This window comes from Stigmatopora nigra, chromosome 5, assembly GCF_051989575.1.
Source record: "Stigmatopora nigra isolate UIUO_SnigA chromosome 5, RoL_Snig_1.1, whole genome shotgun sequence".
In the NCBI taxonomy this organism is placed as follows: Eukaryota; Metazoa; Chordata; class Actinopteri; order Syngnathiformes; family Syngnathidae; genus Stigmatopora; species Stigmatopora nigra.
Window position 1 is genome coordinate 5,756,320 of NC_135512.1, and position 16,854 is coordinate 5,773,173.

At 41.3% G+C, this 16,854-nt stretch overlaps 1 protein-coding gene and 1 long non-coding RNA gene across 5 annotated transcripts in view; both read right to left on the reverse strand.

The window, feature by feature from the left end:
• Positions 1-11,902, reverse strand: part of tle2a (TLE family member 2, transcriptional corepressor a) — a 33,951-nt gene extending 22,049 nt beyond the window's left edge. The window contains exons 1-2 of one of the 4 annotated variants that reach the window (XM_077717828.1): positions 11,230-11,902; positions 11,054-11,142 (exon numbers count right to left, since the gene is read on the reverse strand). In XM_077717828.1, coding sequence (XP_077573954.1) covers positions 11,054-11,077 — 24 coding nt within the window. In that variant the 5' untranslated portion in view covers positions 11,078-11,142; positions 11,230-11,902. Of the gene's footprint in view, positions 1-11,053 lie in introns of all 4 variants that reach the window. The other 3 variants (XM_077717827.1, XM_077717826.1, XM_077717829.1) reach the window with 3 other exon arrangements.
• Positions 11,903-12,889: 987 nt separating this feature from the next.
• On the reverse strand, positions 12,890-16,680 carry LOC144197102 (uncharacterized). The gene is made up of 3 exons (XR_013326469.1): positions 16,575-16,680; positions 13,088-13,189; positions 12,890-12,999 (listed from the first exon to the last, which is right to left on the reverse strand). It is a non-coding gene; the product is annotated as an uncharacterized LOC144197102 (long non-coding RNA).
• Positions 16,681-16,854: the final 174 nt, after the last annotated feature.

Below are 16,854 nucleotides of genomic sequence, written 5' to 3' on the forward strand. Positions count from 1 at the left end.
TCTTCTCTGCAGGGTCCAGAGCAATTAGGAGGCTACAAGCATAAGTGTAATGCTCTGGGACAAGCAGACAAAAGAAGGCTGAGCACTGGACTACAAGGGTGGCAAGAGTGGGAGCTCACCCAGCTGTCTGTCTGTCTATCTGGCTCTGTGTCAACAGCACCGTGCTCACCAACCCACAGGAATGGTCAAGTACTACGGAGTGGTTGGCATTAAATTAGAACAAATAATGTGATCTTCACAATAAAAGGAAGGAGATTATTGTGGGAAGAAAAATTCAATCATTGCATACTTACTGATGGTTATTACAATTATCTTTGGGAGGATTGATGTAGACGGTTGTTCAAGAAAAAGTTTAAAGGCCGCTTTGAAGGATTTAATAAGAAAAAAGGAGAGAAATGTGAGGATGGGAGCCAAAAAGGGAAAAATGCATTGACAAATTAAGTCAGATGACTCATTTTTATTGGCATCCTACGCCCAATTGCAAGTGAATTTTCTGAGACATAATAATAAAAATGAAAAACACTTTTTGGGGCACATATACTGCTTTTTACAGTAGATTCCATTTCTAGTTTAACCTACTAAATTTTCTTATTTTTCTCAGAAACTGCATTACAACTACAAGACAATTCTTTGTTTTTTACACAAAGAAAATAAAAATGCATGCCTTGCCAAAGTTTGGATCTTTGAAGGTTAAAAAATAAGTAAACAAAGACAGAGTGGAAAAACGAATTGGATCAATCAGATCCGATCAATTCCGATCACGTTCTTGAAAACTAATCATGATCATCTCCAGCCATTTTCTCAATGTTCTTAACATCTTGATGGAAGATGAATCATCAAGTCGACATGTTTGTCCAGTCACATGAAGCGAATTTTGTCCGTGTCCCTGCCAAATCTCCTTTAGATGTGGCCAAGACACAATCAAGCCAACAAACAAACGCTCAGGCCGCGTTCTGTCCCATTAAAGTGGCAGTATATCGACAGCGTGCAGACTCCTAATGACGGCAGTGATGACTCCTTTGAAAACGCCTTCCGCTCACATCTAAGTGTCGTGCACATCGGCAACACATTAGCTTTAATTAACGGCAACATCACTCAGCCGGAATGCCAAAAAGCATGTAGGAAGCTTGGGGGTGGGGGGGTGCTGGTGCGGGGAAGAGGGATGAAAGCTGTGAAAATCACACTCGCATGTTGACATGACAGCCTCACAGCACGCCAATGCAAACATGCTCATAGAAAAGATCGAAAAAGTCGACATATTTTCGCTCAAATGCCAGGTTCTCATCACGCTAAAAAGAAAATGGACCAATGTTAAAAATGTCATGATTTTTCCCCCATTAATGTCATTAATTCAACTTGAAAAATCAGTAAGCAATTCAAAATAACTGAAATAAAGTTGTTGCGCAGCCATTTATTGAGCTGTTCTCAGAATTATCTCAACAAAATAACTAAGTTTAAAGAGTTGAGGATGTTTTTGATTTTGTTTTTACAGATAAAATACAAAGTTAGAAGGTCATAAAAAGAAAGGAGACAATAACAAATGAGAGATACAATAGGGGACAACTTGTGACCCAAAAAGTTTGAAACGCAATGAAAAGAGAAAAACACTAACGTAACGACTTGCACCAAATCTTTTAGACGGATCGCTTCCTAAATTCACTCTGACACAAACACACGACGGGCCAATTATCCTAGAGGAGTATTTTGCAACAACACTACTGTCTGGTGTCCATTGGAAAATCCTCCACTCATTAACATGCATGTATAAAAATACACAAAAATTTGTAAAGGAAAGCTGTTTACTTAGAACTGAGGTCTGGATAAAATAGAAATAAATACATAAAATGAGTGGCAGTCAAAAAAACAAAGGTTTTCTCTGAGAGAGTAAACTAAAACATGTAAATCTAAGCTGCAGAAATGAAATAATATTTTTTGTTTGTGGTGTTTTAATGAAAAAAGTGTTCCTTGACTAAAAAATGTTAAGCAGGCACTTAACCTAGAAAATAGGAAAGTCACTTAAGCCATTTTATAGAAGGATTATGAAGGTGTACCATCTTGTCATACTCTCCTTTAAGGCATAAGATTTTTTTCTTATGTTTTTATGTCCTTCACGTCTATTTTTTTTGTGTGCATGGAAAAAGACGCAACTGTCCTTTTTGTAATGAGGATTTTATTAAACTGCTCAGGGATGGACGTAAAAGGTCACTCACTTTGTTCTTGCCGAGGACATTACAATTGCTCCTCCTCTGTTACTCAAGGACGGAAGGGAATTAAATTTGATAGGTATATTCTAGGGATGTAAAAATATTGATTTGTTCCTGGACGGATTAATTTTTGAATTGACAAAAAATGTTAAACGTAACGTTGCATTTAACACAAAATGTGGTCTCAAATATGTTATATCTGGCGCTCATAGTTGGTTTGAAATAGTTAGTTTTTTTAATATTAGTCTTAATGTTTTTCTTGATTATTATTATTTTTTTACCATCGGCTTTTTTTTAGACAGTAGTGAGCTGATGCATTTTTTTTAGATTTAACAAATTCTTAACATCGAAACAGACAAATTATTGACAAAAAAGGGCATCACTTGATATTCTTCTATACTTTTTGTCCTAATAAAAACAAAACAAAAAACTCTAAAACAATAGAAGCTTGGGTTAGCAACAAAAAAAACTGCATCCCACATCCCTTATTCTGTTCCTAGAACAAAACATACGCTACAACTCTTAAACTGCAAAGACAAAAGAACGAACATAAAAACTAAACCACTTGTTGTGGAGTTTTCCAACAGTGTGACCATGCCCGCTTGTTTTCATTTGAGTTGCCTTCCTACCGCAGGCAACAAAACCACAATGACCTCACATCCTTGCACAATATGTACGTCGCAAACGCACAGAAACATGAACTCAACCTCGGAGCAGACAAGACGCCCACACGCACCACCACCACAGACAGCGGATGCTTACAAGATGCCGCTTTCCGCAAGTATTTACGAGCACATGTGTGCTTTATTGCCTTCGCATGAGCGGCCTCCTCACGGACAACATGAAAATCCACAATCACGCATCACCAAAGTTGTTTTGGGCTGTAAAATTATTATTGTTATCGCACAGAGGTAATGTTTACAATATGAAGAATACTGAAAAGACACTATTGTTGCCGTTTCGCCCAAAAAAACACACAAAAAACTACGAGGAGAAACTTTTTGGGAAAACAAATCTTTTCACAGATGAAAACATCCTTTGACATGTTTGCTCAATGAAAGAAAAGACGCAACAATGATCAAAGATTGCCCACAACCACAAAACTGCTTTGACAATACTAGCTTGAATATATTTTGTCTTTTCTGCACCGTGCTCAAGGACTCAAGTTTTTTGTATTCTCTTCACTACAAAGATTTTTATCTAGCCTTCTTGTCTAGAAATTGCACTTCTACAGTAGTCAGGGACTAATTACCCTCCCTCACCCAAAGAATACCCTAAACACCTAACAAATTCTCTCAAAAAGTTTCCATACATGCACTTCTGCATTGACATTTAATCTTCTATATGCCATTAGGAAGGCATTGAACAGTATAACTGACCTACATCACTTCCACATTAGAATAACATTCATTTTCAACACAACTTATCTTGGTCAGGGTGCGGGGTGCTGGAGCCTATCCCACCTGATTTCAGACAAAACCCAGACGAACCTACTACATCACATGTGTCAAAGTGGCGGCCCGGGGGCAAAATATGGCCCGTCGCGTCATTTTGTGTGGCCCGGGAAAGTAAATGATGAATGCCGACTTTCTGTTTTAGGATTAAATTAAAATGAAGAGTATAGATGTATATTAAATTTCCTGATTTTCCCCCTTTCAAATCAATAATTTTAATTTTTTAATCTTTTTCTTCTGTTTTTAGTTCAAAAATCATTTTGTAAAATCTAAAAATACAATATTTTACACAATGGTATGCAGTGAGATTTGCAAATGCTTAAGCACAAGTACCTTGACTCAAAGGTTAGGCACCTGCCATCTCAGCGTGTGTTAATATTTGTCTTTGGTAATCTTGTATTGATACATTGCTGAATCTGCTCAATTGATGAGCGACGCACAGTTGTTCTGTTACAAAAAAAAGATATCGGTTTAGCATAGTTAAAACCCCAGCTGGGGATCAAACCCTGGTTCAAATTAGAGTAGAGTCCTATCAAGCCGACATTAGTTTCCACAACACAAATGTGATATAATAGCATTGCATTACAGTGGCTCATAATAGCGAGTTAAGTGATGTTACGCACATGGGTAGCCCCTCCCCCATAATCCTAAAATGCCATCCAGACCATTTAGAATGAATGACCATCTGGAAGGATGGAACAAAGAGCAGAATGTTGTTTGTTTATTCATTGTCTGCCATTGACAAAAATAGATCTCTGATCCATTTAAACTATAGGACAACCGAAATCCCTCCCTTTTCAAATGATTGGAAGTCACAGCAAAACAAACGAAAAGTGGCACATGATTGGACGCCTATCATTGCTAATGGCAGAGAAAGAGTTAAATGTCTACTGAAGAAGTAACAGTCCTGTTTCCATTGTTAACCTTTTGACCACCCAAAGCTCATTTTTGCAAAAATTAAAACAGTCTCATGACATAAATAGCAAAAAAAAATGCACCTCTTATCAGCCCGAATAAATAATCAACCTTTGCAAAATTGCTGTTTGAACGTAAAAAAAAGACCAGGGCTGACTTTTTCCGGCTTGTAAATTCTAAAAAAATATCAATTTTCCAAGAAAAAACATTCATAATAAATAGACAAATTGCCTCATAAGCTAATATTACTATATTTAGATAGAAAATGGTCTCAACAACATCAGAAAACTCTGCAAAAGCAAATAGAACCTCCATAAATTATCCATAATAGCAGAAATCCTCCCAACATAGGCCATCAAAAAGGTTAAATGACTTTGGCGACCACAAAAAAGGTAAACCCACCCCCACCACCACCACCACCACCACAGCATCCTCATACTCAGCCCGTTGTAGCACAACACCCCACTAATCTCTCAATGACTCCAGCATTTAGAGGGGAGGGGCCCGGCGGCTAGGCACCTGTTTCATTAGCGCCATCCAGCTAGCTCTCCTTTCTCAACCCCCACCGCCCTTTTCCACTGCCTGATTTCTCCCACAAGTCTCCTTATTCAAATTTCCCTGCTGTCAGCCCACATTAGCAGATAGCCACAGTTTGCCTGTCAGCCTCCTTAATTGCTAGAGGTACCTTCTTTTATGAGGTAACCCCGCACCCCTCCCCTCGGCTCGTTTGCCAATTCCACCGAGACGCACCTCCGAGGTAGCGTGTTGTAAAGCAGAGCTCTCCCTTCAGCACAGTTTCCTTTATTTTCTTCCTGCTCTCTCTCTCTCTTTCTCTTTGGCCCTCTAACACCGCTGGCTGAGCAAAGCAATCTTTTGATCGATGACAACGCTCACACGTGGGCAGAAGCCGCAATGATGAAGAGCTAAAATAAACCGGGCCTAAAGTCAGTGGCACCTAACCCACTAACCAACTCTGCTTTCGACAGAAACAAAACTAGGGGGGGAAAAAAGGAATAACCTTTCAGAGTGGGAGGAATAATGTCAGCAAAAGCAGCTTGCATATGTCAACGCAATCTTAAGATGACCTTGATGATTTTCTACAGCGTGTCTGTAATTTCCTGCGAGTACATTGAAGGAAAAAAAAACGTTTTTTATCACGACCTTCAGAACAATACCGAAAGGATCTTTTCTGAAGTACCTTGACATGACAAAACACTATTTGTTAGGCTTGTGCTTTCCGATGAATTTGACATTTTAATCGTACCTTTTAAACAGTTTATGCTAATAATTTAGGCAATTATAATCATTTCAGGAGGAAGTGAATCAGGCTTTTGTTATGAAGGTAGGGCTCCCTTTTTTTACTTTATTTATAAAGGGAAGTTGTTCAATGTAAATTCAATTGTCCTTGTGTTAGAACTTGGCAACAACCTTGAATAGCAAACGTGTTTTAAGTATTTAAACATCAAGGCGTATCTTTGATGACATGTTTACTACTTTGTGTTGACATTGACAAGAGAGTAGCAGATCTTACACAGCAAAACCTTGATTCATGATGACTAAAAGGTGACAAATTATCAGATTTTTTTACGTTAAGGTGCTATTTTTCCTTAGCTTTGAACCCCGCGGCTTATACTCCATGATTCCAGGCTATGACTGCCCACCACCGATGTACCCTTGGGCAATTTATTATCCTAATATGTCCCCAGTAGGTTGGCTAGAGTGCCTAGTTTTTTGTTTTTTGTCATTTTCTTTTTAGAATATTAAGCTTTGTACCATTTTCCTACCTTTCTTTTATCTTTGGTATTTTTATCAGGTCAAGTAACTTAAAAAAAAAATCATCATTCATTTTGTTCCACATACTTGATAATACATCCTCAATATTCATGCTTCATTGGCGAAATGGTTAAAAAAAAAACACCATCAAAAGCAGAGTTTTTGTGTACAAGGTGATCAAAAGCACTTTGTAATAAAATCCTCTGAGAGTTGGGCAAAAAGGTCGATCACAAATCCAGTTTAATGGAATCAACTCCAAAAGGCAAGATGCAGACAAATAACGTCTCCTGTGAGATTCAAACACATTATAAAAGCAGTTGGAGCTCAACCAGACTGTTTCTGTCTCCAATATTCCAGAGGACAAGTTTAGGTTGGTTACCAAATCGAAGGATTACACTGGGCTGAACACTGTTGCCACTAATGGGTTTTAAAAGGCTTTGGCGGCATCTAAAAGTACAGAAACTCTACGTTTCCTTGAAGAACATTAAGAGTTACAATTTGTTAGTGGGTTCGCTTTGTTGAGAAGGGGATGAGCCTTAAGGAAACAGACAACATGGGCACTCAGAAAACCCTTCGCCCCCAAACGAAAGCATTGCCCTGAAGAAAATGGAGGAAGACAGCCCTGAGGAATATCGCAATACTCCAAGATAATGTAGATGATCCTTTTGAAAGATACAAGATTAGCTAGGCATAGTGATGATGACAAAGGCCACAGAAAAAAGTCTTTAAAGACACTTCTTGCTCAAAGAACATTTGATAGTTCTCTACTTATTTTAAAATGTGGTATAAAACCTAAAGAAGACTTTTTAAAGCAGGTCATTTAGATCACATTACCAAGATCACATATTTTAAATAGTCTTTTTAGTATAGGAGATCTGTTAATGTGATTGAAGTGTTCTCCATATTAAATGAAAATACTAATGTTCACAAAAATTAATCATTGGGCATCATAGAGAGAGCAGGTTGAACTGGTTAGTCAACTCTTACTAAAGTATTGTTAAGGCTGAAGTTGTTTTATACGTAGCGGGAAAACGACCATTGATTAGCATAATCTCTTAATTTTTCACTTATTTTTGATAAATCAACAAAATAGATGAAAAAATTGCATATCCATCCCATAACTATGCCTTTTGCTGCTACTGTCACAATGAAATTTCCCGAATACGGGATAAATAAAGTTATCCAATCCAATTTGACAAAAAAGGGGATGTTATATCAACAAGATGAGATAGACCAATTTGTTATGTTCTTTTCATGGTTTAGTCAACAACATACAAAGTCAAATGACTGTTTTCCCAAAGCAAAAACAGATGCACGTAAATGTTATGTTGACTGAACGTAAATATAAACAGTCTCTCTTTATTCTAGGTAACTGAAGTCGGAGTGGTTTTAAAGTCTAAAAACAGAAATTTAAAAGAGATTGAACAAGTTTAAAATGAGCAATGTGGCTCTTAATGTTCAAAATAGCTGTCATTTATTCTAATATATGTAAGGCATAATGGTGAGTTGTATTATTCTTAACATTACTGGCATTTCTTTTCAGGCCGATCCTTCACGGGCTACAGAAATATAGGTCAAATTTGTCAAAACGGGCCAGTACGCTGCACTGACAGGTTATTGGCCGCGTCGCATTTCACAGACGAAACCTTGTGCCAAGTTGACGGTCCTTCGCTTGGAGGTGAGAATTGCAGCTACCGACTGGCTCTGTGAGCGTTTGCGTGGACTGAAAAAGAAACAGGGTCATTGCTTTCCCAACCAGCGCCGCCGCAGACTGCGCCTCTCGCCCTGGGATGCCTGCCCGTACATTAAGATGTGGTTTGGAGCCTCTCACAGAAACACAGCAAGTAGAGGCGGGATGAGAGGGATTGGGTTTACGGCGTAAACCGCAGAGCCACAGTCTGAGTCCTTCCCTGCCTTCCTGTAGCCCCCCAACCCCACCCTTACTACACACAGAGCTGCTGGTGGTCACAAGATCAGGGCAAAGAGGCTAGAACAGTGATTGCCAAACTACGGCCTGCGGGCCACATCCGGCCCACGAGCCGTTTTAATCTGGTCTGCTGACGTTGCACAAATATTTTTTTCTTCCAAGATGGCGCCGTCACAGTAGCTCTGTCCACTCTTATTTGTTTTCCGTGTTTTACAGCCCCTTTATCTTTTGTTAAATGACATTTTAATATTTCTTAATTCATTCCTTTTTACTTTACTTTGTACTTTATACTTTTTACTTTAATGATGAGTGAGGAGTATGGTAATACTCGAGTCCTTTTTTCCCGTTTATGTTTCATATGTACTGTTAACGGATGCACTTTTTTATATGTATCGTATCTTGTGCTGACCCGGCCCATCTGTCAAATTTTTAAAGTCAATGTGGCCCCCCCGGGCCCAAAAGTCTGCCCACACATGGGCTAGAAAGACTGATAATGACAAAATGATGGCGTTTAGCTTTAAAAAAAAAAAAAGCCCAAAACATTCGGATTTCCACCTGAATAGCTCTGAAGAATTTGGAGTAAATTTAAATTTGCATGCTTAATCTACTTCCACAGTGCGGGACCATGAATGTCAAAACACCGTCAGGGGTGTGTGTGGTTGAGGCATGGAGATGAGGGTTAGGCAAATGAGCGAGTCCTTAATTGATACTTCATGCAGCTAGAGGACCCGTGTTTATGTATTTCAGTCAGCTCAAAAGCCCTCTACCTAACTTGATTGACGCAAATTAAAAGCTGGGTTCATCTCTCAGGGAAGAAAAAAAAAAACATTGTGCCTTAGGGGTAGAAGGGGCTGTGACATCAAAAACAACTCATGTGTACCCTTAGCACTTGACTTACTGATTGGAAGTGGAAAAGGAGAACTCAAGGAGTCTCTAAAGGGGTACAAATTGCAGAATGTCATGTTTTGGGGGGGTTTCTTTCTTGCATTTATCATTGGTTTAAGAAGTTTTTAGCCCTGAAACAGCGAGATAATATCATTTTTTTTTATGATCAGGAATGGGGTGGGCAACCTTCCAAATTCTAAGAGTACTTTAAACAGGCAATGCAGACAGTGTCCATTTTTTGGTGGTCAAACGCGATTGCCAGATTTACTAGCCAGACCGCTTTTCTCTACATTCATTCATTCTCAATAGCAATTGTCCTCATTAGGAGGTCGCAGGCGAGCTGGGACCTTTTCCAAATGACGTTGGGCAATAGTTGGAGTACAAAGTGGTTGCCAGCTAAATTCAGGGCGCAGAAAAAAAACCAGTCAATGAATAGTGTATCGTCTTCAATAATCTAATAAGTACAAAGTGCACCAAGGCCAAAAAAATGAGCCTACATGTCCAGGCTTTTTGGATAGCAACTGCCTTTTGTAGCCCAAAAACTGCAGGAAACAACTGTAAAAGGACAATCAACCTTCTGCTCACTCTTCAGGTGCTAAAATCAAATTACAGTGGGCATTAAAGTATGACCAAGCATGGACAAAAATCTGTCAATGGGTACCATATATTTATTTTGTCATTTACTGTATGGCTTTCACTCTTGGAATTTGTGTTGCTATAAAAAGGGTGGGGCCTTATCCGTTTAATTACTGGAACCTTAGCAAATGGGAGTGTAGTTTACAGTCATTAGCTGGTTAGCAAAGCCCTGAGGCTTGGGTTGAGAATTTGGTATACATGTTTGATGGGTAAATAGCTATGCATGTTTACTTTGTTGTTTAAAAAAAAGCAATTGAAAGTGCACTGACTGTTTTGTGACTTCTGCAGGCATTCTAATATGTGGTAACATGTTCAGATTAGCAGGAATAACATTGCATTGGCCGACAAACCAAAGTTGACAGTTTTTACACAATCTTCCTACTGCTCTAATGATCATTTACGGCCATAGATGTCTAATCCACTCTGACTGGGAGGATTGGTAGCAAATATTCGATCGATTTCCATCAACGGCACTGAAACATGATCATTCAATGCCAAGCATCCTGTTTAAAATGGATTTCTATTTCCATTTATGCCAATAATTGCTTTTATCTTAATTTCCACATTATTTCACTACCATTTGCTATGATAAACCCCCTACACCATTTTAATTAGTGGCAGTGAATGATAGTGTTTTAGTGCCATTGACGACAATAAATGTCCAAAAGATTTTCCCAATTGGAAATGTGTCCATCACTGTCCATAACAATGAACGACTTGACCATATCTACATTTTTTGAATTCATAATAAAAACACAACATCCCACAATGCAAAACAAATAGAAATATGTTAAAAAGCCACAATAGACTATCACAAAAACTGAACCTTGATAGGCGAGGGAAATTTAGACACCTTGTTGGACATTGCTATGCGTATTAATCCTGCATTTTTGACATCCTATGAATGGGGGCGACTACAATGATACTTGAATGTGTCAACAAGGTGAGTTGACTCACTTTCCTCTCAGCAATTTGAGCAAAAGGCCAAACACACGGGCTCTCCATCGCTCTTCTACACAACAATACACTACAGTAGTACAAAATAGAATATAGTGCAATGCAGTGTGGAATTAAAGATCCATGCTTGCAGTGAAAAAAATGCATCAGAGTCTCCAAAGTTCTCCTGACTCTAGATAACAAATGAGCCTGACCTTTATCGTTCACATCATAAAAATAAATAACAATAATAACAATAAGACTACCCGGAAATTAAGCATCGCTCAGATTGCGTTTAATAGACAGTGACATTTCCAACTCACCGGTGCTCGGTTCTGGGGGAACATTCTGCCGGCGAACGTGCGTCTCCTTACGGTTATTGTCCTTCTTGTCCCCCGGCGAGACGGAACAGCTTAGTCGAGGAATACGATGAGATCTTGGGAATGTTTTTTTATCAGCACATTTGGGCAAGAAAGCTGTTGTTAAGGCTGGTTCATACCTCCTCGTCTTCCTTTGTTCTGGCTACCGCGGCTCTCCTGGAGCAGCGCCGCCCCGCTCTCGACGCGTGAGGCCGGGGCAGGAGGAGCAAGGATCGGTCCCTCTTTGGAAGCCTTCCTCGGGGGTCCCTCTCCACTCAAGTCTCTGGAAACTTGGAGGATATGTCCGATCGCCCGTACGCTGTCGGTTGGCCTCTCTCTCTCCCTCTCTCTCGCTCTCTCTCTTTCTTTCTTGGCGTAGAGGAGGAGGAGGAGCGGCTCGCAGACGGACGGACACACAACAGCAGCACATTGAAAGCTGCCGCAGCCTATTTTGTCTCCCTCGTTGGCCTGCAATCCTTTCACACAACACTCCCTCACCCTCTCTCCCCCTCTCCCCCGTCCTCAATGGGACATAACATGAGTTCTTAAAGAAAGGAGGGGTGATGGGCCAAAACAACCCCCCACGCTTGCACACACATCCGTAGTTAGTGGTAAATACTACGTCGACGCTATACTATACTACTCGTGCAATTCAATATGTCCGTTTCACTAAAAAGTAGAACTTTTTTTACGGAATAGGATCGACGCGATTGCAATTTAGATCCATCGGCGTAATTAAAAACACGTTTATTTAAAAAGGGGGCGACGAGGCTCCGTGGGATTGTTCTCAGTAGTGATTGAATGAAATTCTCCACGTGGGGCTCGGCGACGGAGATGGCGCTGCCAGCCAATGAGAGTCGGTAGATCCCACGTGGGGTAGCCGTCCTGTCGTTGATTGGAGCGTGGGGTTCTCACACGTCAATCAATCGGGAAAATGAGGAAGCGCTCGAGTTTAACCCCTTGTTGGCAGTGAAGGGGTGGTGCTTAGTGGTGTGGTGTGCTTGTATATGGAGATTTGGTGGTTTTCCGCTTTTTTTCTCGCCGCAAGCAGAACATCTTCCATTTTGTCCTCGTTGGCGCGGAGATAAAACCGAAAGATGGGCGTCCTCATCATCATCGCCGCCCTCCCCTTCCTTGTGTTTTGCTAATCACCACCTCAAGGGAAGGATTGGAAAGGCCCACCGGTGATAATGGAGCAACAACGCGCGCGCACGCACACACACGAGCGCGCGCGGGAGCGTGATGTCTTCATTGTTACAGCCGAGGACACGGGAATTATCCCAGCCAAGAAGGAAATAAAATGTATAAAATTGGTATTCTGGTGGCAAGACCCCTTTAGCGGGGCTCATAATTAGAGAGAGAGATATTGAAAAAGCAATTTCTGACGGTGGAAATCACAACCTGCCAGAGGTGGAGTTGGGAAATATAGATGCGCGTGTGTGTGCGTGTGTGTGTGTGTGTGTGTGTGTGTGTGTGTGTGTGGTTCCAACTTTGTGTGTGAGAGAGGGAGGGGGAGGAAGAAGAGAATAAAGGATGAAGGACAGCAGGGGGGATGCTGAGAAAGACGAGTCGGGGGGTGGAGTGGGGGTGGGGGGTAGTGCACATCATTGATGAAAAAATGTGTGTGTGCAGATGTGCTTGCTGTGTGTGTGTGTGGCTTAGGGAAAAGAAGAAGAGAGGCGAGGCGATTGTGGATGGAAAGGATGGAAGAGAGGACACATTTTATTGCCATTTTTTCTATTCCCCTGCTGAATTTTAATGTACAACATCCAAATGCGGCAGCACATCTATTAGAATGGGGGTGTCAAACTCACTTTGGTTGGCGGGCAGCTTTCATGCCAACTAGATCTCATATGGGCCAGAAAAGTTCACTCAATGGTCAGCGTTGATGACATTAAACGTCAATGGCACTGAAAGAATCCACAGCCAGTTGAAGTGAAGTTAATCATTTTCAATGGAAGGCAAATAGTTAAGTTTGTGTCATTTTAGGGTACTTACAAGTCACCTTCTTTCAATTTTGGATCATTTCCAGTTGTTTTGGGGGTGATTTCCAGGTTAATTCATCATTTCGCTGATCAGTGCGTATTTCCAAGTGGCGTCCTGTCGGGTTTGGGACGTTTTAAGGTTCTGTGTTAACTCAATGGCTGCCACTGACTGAAGAACAAATATGTCCACAAATAAGAAATTGAGAAAATTGTACTATTGTACGCATTACACCAAACAACTCACTAAATTCTGGTTTTACAGTGCCCTTGTCAAAAAAATAAAAGCATATAAGCATAAAAGTATATGCAAAATATAATAACAAGCATAGAGTCACATACATTTTGGCCGGGAGCCACATGCGGCTCGAGAGCCTTGTGTTCACCACCCCTGGAATAAAGTCAAAGAGGAGGAATGTAGCGCATGGGAAGTGGATTAATGTGGCCTATGAGAGGTGGGGTGCATGGGAAAGCTTGGATGGTAAGGGTACCGGTCGGGGTGGGGGCAAAAATAATAAAGATAATAGGAAAAGATAACTGAAGGACACACACAGTCTATTGCTATTGGCAGGTTAGATGAAGGTGTGTGTGTTGGCTGGGCGCCAGTGTGTAAATAACTTCTCTGCTCCACAAAAGCCACAGGACATCAAAGTGGAGCCAACAATGGCAAAAGGAGTTTGGGGCTTTTAGGCATCCCGTGTGAGATGGGAAAGGGCCGTAGGTCTTTGCGACGCGTGGACACGGGCTGCGAGTAAACACATGCTCACCCGCATGCTGGGCAAAACAATGAAAGGGAGGGGTTGCAAGAGGAGAGGCCTGCATACTTTCATAATCACAACTTGAAGCGTAGGAATGCGGGGAGCAAACGGGGAAGCTTTTGAAGGAGCCCATAGATGACTTCATCCAGTGAGATAGGAACAATAAACATGACACTGTCGTGCTGGGATTGGACCTGGGGGGGGGGGGGGGGGGGGGGGGTGACTTTTGACGACCCGGTGAGTCCACCCAGGATCACGCCGTCATCGACGTGCAGACCAGTTGAGAAAGTAAGGCTGGGCTAATAATGCTCGGTGGTAAGCCGTTCTATGTAAATAGGGTGTGGGAAATTATCTCTTGAGATAATTTTGGGTTTGATGAGAACTACTTTAATTTGCAAGTACAGTGGTACCTCTATTTACAAAAGTTTCTATTAAAAAACTATTTGGACAACGTTGGTGGGCCGGATTAAAAATCTTAGCGGGCCGTATGTGGCCCGCAAGCCGTAGTTTGCCCATGGTAAAGACTTTATTATGCAAAGAACTATTCCAATATATGATAAAAAGCGCCAATATACAAAATGCCAATACATTCCCTATATCGATTATTTTATTTTGAAATTGTCCCGCTAGCATTGTCTTCTGCTTGACAATCTCTAGCTACCCTATTGGCTGTCTTGCTACATGCTTGATACCAATTCCAAACCGCGGTATCCACAATCTCCATTTAGCTTCAGTGTCCCGGTTTCAAACACCACAAAGTCACACATTATAAAGCTGCTCGAGTGTCTACGTTGCACTTTGTCGTCATCCTTTAAGGCAGGGTCAAGAATGGCAGCGAGACAAGGCCGCAACGCTGTTCCGTGGAAGCCCTCCCCCACAGCCATTACTAATCCAACCCTCCCCCATCCACTTCACCCCACCAACGCTGCCCCTCATCAGACAAGCTGGGTGTCGGAGCAGAGACGGCACAGTGATTTATTGGTCCCAGATCCTCGGGGGCACGACCTCAACCCCACCCCGGCCTTATGTAAGCTGCTACACACTCACATCATGCGGCTTCCTCCCCCAGCCAACTCCCGCTGTACGGCCCCTTGGGGAAAAGAAGGGGGTAATGACCCACATCAGCAGCAGACTCCCCCACACACACACAGGCAAATACAAATAAATACCCCCCCAATGTCACACGTACACACATGCGTGCCCGCATGAAACAGATGCATTTACGCCCACGGCCATGTGAATGAGGGTCCTCAGGAATTCCGGTTGGATAGCTCCCTAACATTGTTTTGCACGCTTCAGAGTCTTCCGTGGTAAGAAAGAAAATTCATTGATTTTTATGAGGATGATGTTGACTTTCATTCTGCTTCCTTTCTTCCAGAAGAAATAAGTTCATAATCACAAAGGATGACATTAACTTTTTCTTTCTTTGGCAAAACGGCGACATGCCGTATTTAAACGAACGTTTGTTTGGCCTTGGACGTCAAAACTCTCAATGATTATTTCTTTTGAGGAAATTTGGTTGGCGTTTTGCTAGGACCTTCAGTATATCTTTTGTCCAATTTCTATTTTATTTTGGAGGAGCTATCTGAAAATGTATCAAAATGGACCTAACCCCTTCCTCTGCTGCCCCCTGCTGTTTTGCTCCAGTGATGCTCTTTTACTAACTGCTACAACTTTGTCAATTATTTATTGTTGATGTGCAAGCTTTGCATTGTGCAAGGTAGTAAAAAGTGTGCAAAAGTGAACTGTTAAAAAAATAAAATAAATAGCTAAGCAGTTGTGGCCAAAAAAAAGCCATTTTGGCTCACACATTAAAAAGACCAGAGTATTTTGGTCCCTTTTAGTCGGCGGTCAAATGTACTTAGATATTAAACTCTCTTCTATATTAAACTCTCTCTTGTGATTATAATTTTGAGAGCTGGTTTCAACAGGAAACACTGTCACCATTTGACCGGCGACCAAAAGACCGGCGACCAAAAGACCGGCGACCAAAAGACCGGAGGCCAAAAGACCGGCGGCCAAAAGACCGGCGACCAAACATCCGAGCACCCGCGACCCTTGTGAGGATAAGCGGTTGCAGAAAATGATTGAACAAAATGTCCTTTCCTTCACTTCTCTCAGACTTTTAGGTGTGGTTTTGTGGTTTCAGCTTGTTTGCTGTCCAGGAACTCCTGCAGCCACATGAAGTGGCCTGACTTTTTTTGCAGACACTTGATCATATACTGGGTGGGTGCGTGTGTGAAATGTGTTGACAAGGTGCGGGTTAAAGTAGTGCACAAGTGGTAGTACACATGTGACCCCTCCCTGTTGCATTATGGTGAACATTCATTAAAAAGAAATCCGACAGTGCGAGAATTTCAAACAGAGCCGTTATTCACGTGAATAGTTGTTGGGGCCAAAAACAGCTTGAAAAGTTGCACGGTACATACTTGGAAAGGGGCTTCGACTCCTAATCAATCTCCCAAAAAATTTGGGGAATTTTGGTAGGCTCCAGTTGACTGAAAAAGATATAAATATACACGCCCACTTGTTCGGTTTTTAGAGCTTATTACATCAACATGCCACTTGACCTGACTCATCTAAATTCAGTTTGGAATGTTCGATGGTGATTGAATTAAGATTTATTACTTTTGAAAGATATAGGGCAAGGAAATTCAGGTTTAAGATGTTTTTTTGTAACTACTACTATATAAAGAAAATGGATGTGTAATGGTTATCATGTGAATTAAATCAAAACATCCTCACCAGCTCTTTAGTCCACGAGAGGGAGTCAATGGCTTCCAGAAGGTCCATTTTGGTGAATAAACTTTAAAAACCTGCAAAACAAACCAAAAACACTGACAAGTGTGTCACTTTGTCACACTGAACCGGGACCAATCCCTGCGGTTTTGGCCTTCCTTACTACCACCACATGTCACCATGCATCTTCTCACCATTCATAATTTCAGCGAGCTTTCTACAAAAAAGGCTTATTTAGATTTGTTGAGGTTTGGAACTGGAAAGCCAAAAAAGTCTAAATCTGTGC